The sequence below is a fragment of the Falco naumanni genome, chromosome 7 (assembly GCF_017639655.2).
Source record: "Falco naumanni isolate bFalNau1 chromosome 7, bFalNau1.pat, whole genome shotgun sequence".
Lineage (NCBI taxonomy): Eukaryota > Metazoa > Chordata > Aves > Falconiformes > Falconidae > Falco > Falco naumanni.
This window is the reverse complement of record NC_054060.1, coordinates 70,086,943-70,100,275: the sequence shown is the minus strand read 5'-3', so window position 1 is coordinate 70,100,275 and position 13,333 is coordinate 70,086,943. Positions and strand designations below refer to the sequence as shown.

At 43.2% G+C, this 13,333-nt stretch overlaps 1 protein-coding gene across 1 annotated transcript in view; it reads left to right on the top strand.

Annotated features, from left to right (window-relative positions):
- The first annotated feature begins 866 nt into the window (after positions 1-866).
- The window catches only part of C7H11orf49 (chromosome 7 C11orf49 homolog), an 85,115-nt gene continuing 72,648 nt past the window's right edge, over positions 867-13,333 (top strand). The window contains exons 1-2 of the mRNA XM_040599707.1: positions 867-1,035; positions 11,412-11,514. Coding sequence (XP_040455641.1) covers positions 990-1,035; positions 11,412-11,514 — 149 coding nt within the window. The 5' untranslated portion in view covers positions 867-989. The remainder of the gene's footprint in view (positions 1,036-11,411; positions 11,515-13,333) is intronic.

Below are 13,333 nucleotides of genomic sequence, written 5' to 3'. Positions count from 1 at the left end.
CCCGCAGGCTCTCCCCGCAGGCTGCACCATGGCCCCGCAGAAGGAGCCTCCCCAGCCGCTCTGGGCAGCCCGGCCCAGCGCCCCGCCACCCGCCAGGGACACACGTTCTCCCTCCCTCTCAGAGGGAACCGGCCGTGTGGCGGTTTGTGCCCGGTGCCCCTCGTCCCGTCGCTGGGCACCGCTGGGAAGAGCCTGGCCCCGTCCCCTGGGCACCCGCCCGGGGATACCTGCAGCCGTGGGTGACATCCCCTCTCAGCTGCTCCTCTCCAGGCTGAACAGCCCCCGCCCGCTCAGCCCTTCCTCCCCGGGGAGATGCTCCAGCCCCTCACCACCTTCGCAGCCCCCCCGGCCCCTCCCCAGCAGCTCCCTGTCCCTCTGGAACTGGGGAGCCCAGCACTGGGCCCAGCGCTCCAGTTATTAAATTTAGAGTCTTTTTTCCAACAGCTGTAGGCCCAACAGCCCTTGGCACTGGGCACCTCCTGATTTCCCACCTAAATCTAACCAGAATGCCTTTACACACAAATCTCCTTCTGCCATTTGGCTCTTCAGCTTCGCTCACCCTTGCCCCGCTGAGGCGCCCCTCAGCCCTGAAGCACGCTGCCCTGGGCATCGCCCACCACCCCTTTCTCCCAGCCAGGCTGCCATGTTGCCTGCAGCCCCTTTCCTCAGGGGCAGGCCGCCATGTCACCACCATCCTCCAGGGACCCTTCCCACCAGGCAACTCCCGGCCTGGCCCGCACCCCTGACCTGTGCGGAGCGGCTGGGCTGACGCGGGGGCCGGGGCTGAGGCGAGGGCCGAGGCGGGGATGGGGGCCGAGGCGGGGGCTAGGCAGCCGCGCGTGCCCGGGCGCTTTTGGGCGCGGAACGCTGGCGGCGCGGGGGCGTGTTCCCAGCCGGGCCGAGCGGCCGAGCGGCGCCGGGCCCTGAGCGCTGGGAGCGTCGGGCGCCTTGGAAACGGCCGGAAGCTGGGGAGGAGCAGCGGCGGGAGGATGCTGAGCCCCGAGCGGCTCTCGCTGCCGGGGCCCGAGTACCTGGGTGAGGAGCGGGACGGCGCCCCGAGGGTCCCGCCCGCCGGGTGTGCTGCGGCCCGCCGTGGGGAGGGCTCGGCGGGGCTGGGGATGGCCGCGGCCTGGCCCAGCTTTCCCGGGGGCCAGCGGCTTGAGGCCCGCGGCGTGCCCCCCGGCTGGGTCGGAGCGACTCCCCGTGTGCCTTGTCGCCTGGGGAGGGGGGGCTGCAGCCCGGTGTGTAGGGAGCTGCTTCTCCGGGTGCTCCCCTGAGGTGGGGGGGCTGCGGGGCCCGCTGGGGCGCAGGGAGCTCCCCTCCGGTGGTCCCCGTGAAGGCAGCGGAGGCCTGAGGGGGGTGGGCAGCGGCCTGAGGGGGGGAGCTGCGGCCTGCTCCCCGCCTCGTCTGCACGGTGTGGGTAGGAACAAACAACGGGCACCTGCTCCCTGGCAGGCTGGAACCTCACTTAGCACATTATCAATCTGTTTTGCTCGCAGGTCTATGTGAGCAACTGTATTTTATGCTCATATTCCAACATTGGAAATGAGTGTTCGTTCTTTTGTTAGGAGATGGTTTTGAATGTTGGCTTTTCTTCTGAAGTAATGTTTCCTGCATAAAATGGAAATAATTTATGAAGCAGCCGCTGTCTTGGCGACTGCATCCTTTTAAGCCTGCTCTAACAGTTTGTGTTATTGCTTGATATTCCAGGAAACTAAGGAGCAAAGTGATTCAATGTTAATGTGTCAAATAAAAATAATTAGGATGGAATAAATTCAATATGACTTCATTTAATTGCTAAAGAGGAGATGAATTACAAGTAGTAAGCATTTGGAATGTGTTCAAGACAACATTTTTGAAGTGAAACTCTTCAGCCATTACTTTCTAGGCCCAAGAGGCTGTTTGGTAATAACTATTATAAAGGTATACATAATTTACTGTGGCTTTCTTGTACAAGGGAAGGTCAGAAATGGCATGGATTGGTTTGCGCTGCTTGTTCCATCATAATATTGCTGTCTCTGATAAGTCAAAATGGAACAAGGCTGGAGAAACACTGCTGGCTTCCAGTAAATGGAAAACCTGCCTTGCAGGGAGGAGACTGAAAGAGCTGAGTTTGTTTAGCCTAGCAATAGTGTCAAAGAGTGGGCATCCAACTGTCTTTCACAGCACATCATAGCACTAAAGAGAGATTAAATATTTAAGCAAAGGAGTGATCTAACTTGTCTTAGAGTAGAATCCGTGCACTTGCTGCTAGGCTGCTCTTTGGGTACATCGCGTATACGTACATAACTGCAGTGCTATCCTGTGTTAAGGAAACTCAAAGCAGAAATAAAGAGTTTTAGTGCTCTGTTTGGGGTGATTCTCAGGAGAATCACTTTGCTGAAGTTCTTGTTGCCAATGTCACTTCTGAAGCTAGTTCAGGTATTTGAGAACAGTGTGGCTTGTGCCATGTAGATACACCCTTTGGGTTTGTGCTACTCAAATCGCACTACATCAGCATGTTCAACCGCAACGTTTATAGAGAGACTCATAACTTTTCTAGAGTTGCTGTAGGCTGAAACTTGCAGAATTTCCTTTTTTTAATGAGCCAACTTGGTTTTAGGTTCATTTAATTGTTTTTAATGAAATAGGCACTTAACTTTTACTAGTGTGAAACTTGTCAGTAAGGATTGAATCGCTCAAAACAATCTAGGAAGCAGACTAAAAGTCCTTAAAGTCTAGGAATAAACCAGTTTTCTGTTTCACATCTGAAGTTGAGAAATGAGACTTCTAAGAGATGTGCAGGATTGTTAGGTGTGAGCAGCTTTATTAGCCTACTTAAACTGAGCCTCCTTTTATCTCTGTTCCGCATACTGATCTACTTTTCCCTTTTTTTGTTTTACAAAACAGTCTAAATTATTCTGACATTGGGGTCAGGAAAAGACCCATGAGCATGTGAGGTTGAGCAATAACTTGTATAAGAGCCTGTTCTGTTGATCACTATGTTTTTCTGTTTGGTTTGCAGTATCTGTTGTTTATTAGAGCGGGAAAAGTTTCTGCTACCTGATGGTATTGTTATTTATATAATGTTCATATTATTAACATTAGTAAATGTTACCAATAACAATGTTTGTCTTTGTGCAACTTTGTATCTTGCCAGACAGCTGAAGATCCTACTGAAGGAATTGTGTATTAGCAGTAGGAAGGTGGTTAAAAAAACAAACAAAACCTCAGCAGTCTCCACTGCCTCCCAAAGTAAACACACCTCCCCAGCATTTTCGTAACTTGATTTATGTTTTCTACATTGACCTGGCATTCTGAAATCGCCATTCTTTGGATTTGTTCTATTGCATGCCTCGAAGTCTTGTTAATATAATTATCTGATGTGGGGTTATAAACAATTGTGGTAAATTTCATTTCCTGTCATTTCTTTCTGAAGTTGCGTTGCCATAGGCTGCCACTTAAGGTATTCTGTGAGTCTCCCAGATCAGGTGGCACTATCTTTCCTGACCTGGAATGGGCAAGCTTCACCTAACTTTTTTCCTCTTTTCTTTTTTCAATATCACAGACAGGCCAATGAATAAAATGAGTGGCCCAAATAACATTACATGGTACTTGCTGCGTATTTTTTTTCAGGAAAATAGGAAAAAAAATCCTATTTGAGATGATTCTCCCACATCCAATTTGGATGCAAAGAGGGAAATAAAAACATTTGTGAGTTAGAATAGAAGTAAACATAAAGAGAATTAAGCATTCACTTAAGATGAAAAATAATTGCAAAGTTTTGGTACACCAGAGTTCCTGGAAAATAAAAATCAGGGCAATGTGTTTCATGCTGCAATGACTTTGAGACAGTAAGTAGAAGAACAGAGATGACCGATAGTGAATAGGAAAGGAGACGAGGTCTGTTGAGTTGGCAGAAAGGCTACCGTGAAGATGTTGTAACTAGTAGGACATTTTAAACAGTATTTCCACTGAATAAACAACATTTAGTGTTTGGGGATAGTGATGAAAATGTGTTTCTCGTTTGATGGATGAGACTTAAACTAGAGTAGGCAAAATGAGGCCTATTTGAGATACTTTTCCATGCCTTCCTCATTATGGTTTAATAACTGGTGATTGCTCAGTTATTTATAGCAGGCAATGGAGCACTTAGTGTATTGTTCTGCTCATGCAGCTGTCTTCTGAAGTTTCAAACTGTATTCCCTCCCTGCCTTTCCTGCTAGGGAGAAAAAGCCACAGATTACTACACATTTTTCTGAATTTTATTTTTCTCTGTATACTCCTTCCCTCTACTCTCCAGCTCCAGGATGTTCTTTCTTTTCTTCCTTTGCCAATATAAGACATGTAAGAACAGAAATACTCTCTTAGGGAAGTATCTTATCAGTAAAGCATGGGGCTGTTAGGTGCCAGAAACATGGCTGTGTTGCCTCCTTTCTCCTAAGAGGTCTTGGGCTTCATGATTAGAAAGAATTCCATGGTATTGGTGCTTTTACAAAACTGAGTAGCTCCCAGCACAGAACTTCAGTAGACACTTTGCAGATACCTAGGTGTTTTGCTGATTGACTGGATACCAAGCAAAAATGAATTCCAAATCACATATAAGAATAAATGCAGTTTATTATATTACACTATAATAAAGGAAAAATAGCATGCACTATGATAAAAGGAAACAGTATTAGTTGTTATGCACAATATGATAAAAAAGCAATAGGAGGAAAGCATCAAATCATCACAGAGTCTAAGAAAAGGATATATGACCAATTACCACCTTAACATCATACAAGCCCACCCTTCGTCTGGGAAGCTCTGTTGCAGCTGGCTTCCTGGAGTCCCTTGGTAACTGGGAAAACTCCTACGTGGTGTGTCCACCTGTAGGTGAGGCTTCTGACCTAGTCCTGGAGCTTGCCACCTTTATACTCAGTGAAAAACAAAAATAGTTTACACACCTAGCGTATGTAAACCTTTGCGTTTTGGCTTAGTGCAGGCATGCAGTATCACATGATTCGTAAGGTTCACACATGCCAGGGATGTTGGCCAGATGCCCGAGCATGGTGGAGTTACTGTCATGACACAGCTGCACACAATATTGATTGTCTGGCTGTTCCTGCTCATATCTTGCTTGTTCGAGGGGCTCAGGACAAGCACCACCTGCTCATTGAAGTTGTCCTTGAGCTTCCTGAGCTCACTGTCCAAGTTAAGTGATCCCTAATTAAAGGCAAAGGCTTTTTCATAAGCAGTAATTAATTTAATGAATTTTCACCACACTGGGGTTTACTCTTTGTCTGAATGGTCTTAAGAAATATTAAGTTGGAAAGTCCAAGTGCAATTGTTTTCTTTAAGAGCATAATCAATGTATAGGTCATGTTGTTATCCAGGCATCTCAGCTGACACTGAGTCTTCTCTTAGTCCAGATACTTGATGAGCTTCTGTGAGGCACTGTGTCTGAAAGAGCTTATGGTCTAAAAAAGAGAAGAGAATGCCTTTATAAGAAAAAACATTCATTTATTTATTGTTCAGTTGTCCAGATAGCAGAAGTATAATGTAGAAGACGAATGACTTCCCCACTGATGCATGAGTTTGCCTGTAGAAGTATTAAGTCAAGTTTGAATCTTCTTAGACTCACTGTAGTACTTTCTCCAAAAGATGGAGGTTTCATCCCCAAACTTGCTGTTGCGCTAGGACTTCCATCTTAGCTTGAAAGGTAACAGGTGAAATCTGATCCTGATGTAGGTATAATTCCAGTATTGGAGAGTACACAGTCCTTCTGCATTTGAGTATCAATAGGTAGGGAGCCATTAGGGTACTTAATGCTTTCTAACAAGATGGGATGGCAATTACTTCCACAGTGTTAACAATACACTGCATAAATTTAGATTTAAGTAATTTATTTTTTTTTTAAAGGATAGTCCAAGAATTTTTCCTTGGCGAGGTGGTGATTTCTAGCAGCTGTACAACATCTTGCAGGAGATGGTCTGCTGGAAGGACTTGGACAATTAAGTCGGTCTGTGTGCAGCCTCATGAGTGCAAACTGAAAGAGTACAATGTTGTGGTTTGTGACTAATATGCTCATTAATTGTTTGAAACAAATTTTCAGTTATGGTCAAGATTTAAGAAATGTTTCAGTTTATACTTCCATTTTTTTGTTGTTGTTGAAAGCGGTTTTGAAACTGTGAACATATGAAATAAGGTGTAGTTATGATGTCTGACCACTTAGCATGTGTTCGTGAGTAAACAGCGCATGTCAGACATTGTAGTGTTATCTCTGGTATGACAGGGTCTACTTGTACTTCCTTAAAAAAAAAAAAACAACCAAAAAAACCCCACACAATTTTTTTGAGGGTTAATAGGAAATTACACTGTGAAGCTGTGCAAAGCTGGAAGGAGCTACAGCTGTACAGTGATTTAGCTTTTAGGTTGATTGTTTTGTTTACATACTTCTCTTGCTCAGGCCATTCCTTAGTGATATCTGAAGAGATTAAATCCCTAATGATACTGGAAAAGTTTAAAAAGAGCATCCTGAAAGACCATTAATGCTGGAAAAACTTCCAGAGTTGACATGATTTTATTCTTGCAGTTTGTATCCTTACTAATTCCCTCTTGCTTCATTACTGTTTGGGTAATAATTGCATGAAATTGATTCTGTGTTACTGTAGATGTGCCTTTCCAATGTGCGTAATACAGTAGTGTCCTTAGGCTCCAGTTTAGAATAAATCCTGACAGAGTGTTTACCTGTTACTTTAATATGCTCTCAGAAATTAAAAAAAAAAAAATAATGCCAGAAATATTACAAATACATTAAAGCTTGTTATACTCTTGAACTTCTGATAACTGAAATTAATCATAACGTTAATTGCATCAAATAGTGTGTATTTTCAGCCCTTCAGTTGAGGAGGCGGCAAATGGTCTTACTGTCCAGGAATTCCCACTCCTGGTTTTTCAATGTATTCAGTTATGCCAGGAATGAACCAGCCATAAAAAAGAAAAACCCTCTTATGTGTATGTGGTACAAATTGTTTTGGTAGACAGCTCACATTCCAGAAGGCATCATCTCATGAAGAGTTGAGCAATAATGTATCTAGCTGATTTGATAATAATTTGATAAATAAAGCCTTACCTCTGCTGTAGGGCTCTGTTCTGCTGCTTATTTAAACAATGTATGTGATATGTGTTTTACTATCTGATACCAATTTATTCCAATCGTACTCTTTCTTAAGGTCGTTTGGCGCACTTTATTTTTCTTCTGTGGCATCTGCTGCTATTTTTATTATACCTCCTGGCTGTCCCATGTTTGCTATTTCTTTCAAGTATAACAGGCAGCATCACTTCTTGGTAAGTGTGCTGGTATACTGATCTTCAGTTTTTCTTCTTTGCCTTTAGAAAAGGCAAACTTGTTGGAAAGAGAAGCTTCTTACCAATGTAGCGTTAAGGAGATGCATCTAAGTTGTAAAACTGGGAAACATGTGCAAAACCAGTATAGTTAATGTGATTGTGTTGCCAGTATGTGCTGAAGTAGGTATCGCGTAACTGACACAAACAGTACTGTGGCACTTCCAAGGTCTTAGTCCTCTCCGTTCTTGAGCACTACTGATAATAATAAATATTACATGTATGCAATGTCATTACCTACAAGTGATGTGTATGTCCTTCCTTCCTCCTGAATTTCTGGCTTTGAGAATCTCACTGTATATATTCTGTTTCATGCAGTGGTATTGTTTGTGTTAGATTTTCCTTTTCCTTCAAGATTTTTTAAGTATCAATGCTTGTTTTTACAATATTTGTAATCAAGCCTGTGAATTAACAGGTTGTTTGTTCTCATAAGAAGATTGAAACAAGTCATTTGGTGGCTTGTAAAAGGTCTGCTTTTACTACTTTAAAAACACATGCAAATTGATTTGGTGCAGTTATGTCTAAATGGAATTAGTTGTGATTGTCTAGTCTGTTGTTGTGAAGTCCATAGAGATTGTGAATTGATGGTGGATGTAATCCTTGTTTTGTCTTTTACTTGTAAGCTGGAGGAGATTTATATGACTTGGTCTGGCCACGCTTGAATTGAACAGCCTCTGCTCAGCCCTGAATTTGGTTCTGAGCCAAAAGTGCATTAATTCCAAAATTCACTTTAAACATTGGACATATGAGTGATGGTGGGGTGTGAGCATGTGAGTGTGGTGGTAATACCATCAGAGGCCATTCTCCTAAGTGCTACAGTAACCAACTTTGGAGGAGCTGTACTGTATGTATTGCTAGTGATTGGACTGAAGTTATAAGTGTAAAATTGCTGCTAGTGGTTTAGTGATAAGAATTAAGATATTCTGTGCAAAGGTATCTACTTAACATCAGGTCATGGGCTACCTGAAGACTCTTCTGTGAATTTATTCTGTTGGATCCTTCTGTGAAAGCTGCCTGTTCTTAAATTTGACAGCAAAGAGTAGCACCTACCAAGTGAATATGGCAGGCACCCTTACCTTTTGGGGTAGTTGCGTGGGATTCCAGGGAAGAGTTTAGCAAGTGTGGGTTGCATTGGAAAGTTTTGTATGAGTAGGGAGGAGAGCCTTTGTTGCAATAAGCCATAAATAAATAAGCGCTGAGGGTAATAACCTGTTGTAATACCTCCTTTGTGGAAGGTGCAGTATACTGGAATACTATCGGGAAGAAAATGAGACAGCAAGCTGTAATAGCACAGTTGTGTGAGTATTTGGGCTTTACATTCTGATTTGGACTTGCTGCCTTGTTACAAAGTGGGCCTCAAAAGTATGAGCAACATGCATACCAATACACCATCATCGGCTTGAATTTTCAAAAACTATTAAAATGTGTGAATCACCTCATTTATTTTGCACAGGACCCCACAGATTTTTAACTGTTTGCATAAATAGTTAATATTCCATTATGGTTCCAGTGTTTGTTATGGAAAGTACCACTTGTATAAATTATGGAACTACTATTTTGCTATAACCAGACTCCTGGCACTTTATTTTGCCTCTCTGGCCTGCTAGAACTTGCCTGCAAATTAGATTTTATTCTGTGACTTTTCTGTGTAGGGTAGAGTTGGTTGGGTTATAAAAGATACTACTTGCACCATTCCGTGGAACTGGGCAGCCAGCGAACAGGAAGCCAGAGCTGGAATTTGGTTTGGCAGTGTGAACTGGGCTACCTGGAAAACAGCACAGCAGCCGAAGAGAGACTTCTCAAGGAAATGCTGTTTTCTTTCACCTTCTCTGCTCACCAATTTCTTCCCTCCCCTACACCTCTGCTTATGTCCTGGGAAATAGGGAGAGAGGTTCTTTGTCAGGCCATGCAACAAAAAGTTTAACAGAAATAGTCTTTTATCAGCAACTGTATTCAACAGTGACCCGTATACATTTGTGTGCATTTTTAAGTGTGACAGAAATTTCTGAAATTCTGGGTTGAAAGTTAATTTATTCTCCAGGAGCAGACTTAAAGGTGTTTGTTACAGAGGTCAGTCACATTGGGCTGTGTAGCACTGTGGGACCATGCCTGTCTATTCCCATAGGCTTTTAGGGGAGAGGTTAATGACTCTAAAGAAGTAAAATAACAAAAATATATTTCATTGATGGGGCTGTTCTATGAAGGGACTGTATGCCTTCCCACGAAGATTGGAGAATGGTTTTGCAGCTGACCAGAAGTTTATTGCTGGCTGGGATGAGTGGAAGCCTGTCTGCTAGTACATTTCCTGGCTTGATCTGGTACCACTGACAGTTTGAGAGGGGCCTGGGAAGACAGTTTCTGAGTGCAAGATGGGCTGCATAATGAAGAGGGAGGAAGGATGAGCTGAAATAAAGTTACCTAGTTGCTGTTATCTTGAGCCTGTGACTGAGCTGCACGACTCATTCCTCCCTCAGGGGACACAGGTGCGCAGAGCTATTTTTCTTTAATCACTCACATAAATTAAATTTATTCCTTTGCATTAAAATAATTAAATAAAGCTACGCCCTGTATCTTTTAGTGCCAGATAATATCTTTGAACCTTTGGCTCACCATTTTGCTATCAGCTGCAAGGTATTTTCCAGGGTGTGCTTAACCAATTTTACCATTGTCCTGAAAAGTGTTCTAGGCAGAGAAATCCCCTGATAGCAATCAATGTTCATACATACTTTTAATCACTGTATCCACTGGGAATAATAATTTCCGGGCCTCTCTTGAAGTCCACCTGCCCCACACTAAGATGAAAGGGACTTCCATGCTGTGCATCAAGTGGCGCAGGCTTGATGCTTACCAGGATATTAAGCGCAAATTAAAATGGTTTGAAGCATATTGATGTGGGTCTGAGGTTGGCCAGTTGCTGGTGAGGGGATGATGCTGCCAAGTCTGGAGCAGATTGGCAAGGAGCAAGAACAGCCCTTGCCTTTCCTATATCCCCTAAGGGTTTTCTCTTGCTCTTTTTAGGACACGACACTACTTGCAAAGGTGCAGTAGCATACGTGTTTAGGATGGAGGTGTGTGCTTTGGGAACAGGGTTTGTGTGCTTTCCAGGTTAGGAATGATTTTCCTGGGTTCGTTGTGACTTGTCTTCTGATTGTTGAACTTGTAGGTTTGGAAAGTCTACTGCTTGGTAGCTGGCGCATCACCCCAGACTCGGCTCTTTGTTGCTCCAGCTTGGTTTCTAGCCAAAAACATCAAAGGGGCTCAGTGGCAAATCTGTACTGCTTCCTCCTTGGCAAAACGCTTGATTAGTACAGAGTCTGCCCCCTGTAGAAGCAGCAAAATGGTTTGTGTTGTAGCAAACTGTCTTTACTCAGAAGTCTTATAAGTGAGTGACGTTCTGTGGCTGGGTACTGGCAGATCCACCACCTCTGAAATTTCCTTATGTTTGGTTTAGGCAGTTGTTTGAGACTTGACTGTTGAGCATTATAAATCTTCCTTGGCATTGAGACATGTTCCCCACCTGCCACTCCAAGAACATTCACCAGTGCTTGTTTGGAAACAGATGTACTTTTATTTGCACCTTTAGGGGAAAAAAAACTTTACAGAACAAACTTAGAGCTACTTGGCTTTGGTAAGGAGGGAAGGGCAGGGAACACCTAAAGCTCTGCAACAGTCCTGTCAATATGGGCATTGACAATCCGTATAGGAAAGATGGCTGTGACTCAGAACAGGGATCAGGAACTCCTCTTGAGTAAGCATTTTCCAGCGAGGCAGTCTCACAACTCCTTTCCTTCACTTCCAAAATCTCAGAGGATTTTAAAAAAGGGTCAGCACTGTTAGCAATTAACTCTGTGTAGCCAGGAAAGAAAGCAGGATTTAGGTCAGGAATTTTACTATCCATATCTGGGAGAATGGAACCTTTACTCTCTGAGGGAGCAAATACTTGTTGGCTTGTTGTGTAAGGCACACAACTAGGCTGGTCTGGCTCTGGACTTTGCAGGCCCCTTGTATTCTAATTTCTGTCTCTTACTGTCTTTTATTTGCAGCTCAAAGACATGTCCTCACGTACATGGAGGATGCAGTGAGCCAGCTGCTGGAGAACAGAGAAGATATTAGTCAGTATGGCATTGCCAGGTTCTTCACTGAATAGTAAGTACATCAGGACGCTGCCAATAGGGCTAGCCTGAGGGGGGCTTTTGGAAACAGGCTGGGTACATGGAGAATGGAGCTGGACACATGCTGATTATGTTGTGAAAGCTGGATTTCACTGGGTTAGCCAAGGGCTGCCTGAGCATGTTTCGGAAACGTGCATGGGTTTCGTACAGTTCAGTACCTCTTCTGTTACAGACATTCATGTGAAGCAGTCACTTTGGGGAGCAGAGCTTTTAAAAGCGTGTAGAAGACAGCATATAGAAAGCCAAACCCTGCTTGTCTTTATCAGGTCTGTTAGTATCAAAAACAGCACTTTCAGTACCTGGTTTCAGCAGCACTCATTCTTCCTTTTTCTGAATGTGAATTTGAACTATTTTGTCTCCTTGTGTGATTGTGGTCTTGTTGAATGCTTTAATAGAGTGCGTCTTCCTTACAACCTGCGTAAGTCCTTAAATAACGAACATAATAATCAGCACAGATAATCTCTTCCTAGTAGTTTGGAAGGATTTTGTGGGGGGCGCAAAAGCTGTGTGCTGGTCCTCAGTGTTGTTGATGTTGACTCAGCCAATTGCTGTATGTTTTGCCAACTTGATGTTGTGCACCATGTCTAAAATTCTTCCAGGCAGCTTCGTTAAAGATTTGTTGGTAATGCCTGTGCTTGCAGTGGTTATATGTTTCTGGTTTTTGATGCCCATTTGAAAACATTTTCTTGCTTGCTTCCTTTCCTGGTACCTTTTCCTGAGGCAAATTAATGTGCAGGGTATTTCACAACCATCTCTACTACAGTAGTGGAAGAGAATCTCAAAGTATAGGAGTAGCTGTCTGTCTGCTGTCTATCTTACTTGACCACAGTTTCAGGGTTTTTTGGTTGCATTTTGGGGAGGTTTTTTTGGTGGGGCTTTGTTGGGTTTTTTTCACACCAGTGTCCATCTGACTTCCAAATGAGGTCTAACTTGCTAGTTTGCTTGGACAACTTGCATTATATTTTCTTGCCCCATGCAAATTTTCCACTTTTGAACAACAGAGATTCTCACTGGTAAATAAGTAAAAGAAATACTGCAGCAAGTCTGAGGGGAAATTTTAATCTTTTGTCTGGGGTTTTCTGTTTTTGAGCTAGGGTAACAAGCAGTTCAAGACTGGTGTGGTTTTGACCATCTTGGCAGAGGAGGTAAGACACAGGCCATCTTGCTACATCTGTTTTATATAATGGATCTTCTAGGTAGATGGCATTGTAACAAGAAAATACGGTTTCTTGGTTGTACGTTATTTCTTTTGCTCTCAACAAAGCACTTCCAACTTTCACTTGGCATGAATCATGCATGTTGCAAAATCAGGAAGACCCATGTAAAACAGTATAATGGCAATTTTATTAGAAGAATCAAACAGCTTATCAGGGCAGCTTAGTGTTATTGCTAACCTTTCTCTGTAGCTTAGTGCAACCAGAATGAGTAATGACTTTAAAAGACCTCAAATCTATTTTAGAAGCAAATAATACTTGGTACTATGTGGATTTTATAAGGAGATTTATATTTTTTGTTGTTGTTTATAGAGTAGCTTGAACTCTCAAAATGCATTCCCTCTTTTTAGACTACCAAAATTAAAAAAATGCTTAGTATACAAGGCAATGAACAGTATACTTCCGTGTTCTGAGCAAATTGCAGTGGTCACTGTTAAGTGAGGGTTGTGGAGAAATAATCACTGAGAGTAGGTGCTGGGGACAAATGAAGGTACAATCTGTGCACTTGATGTGATTGAGAGTCACGATACTTTTATCTGATATACAGGAGTTTCCACAGAAAGTAATACTGACATTAGT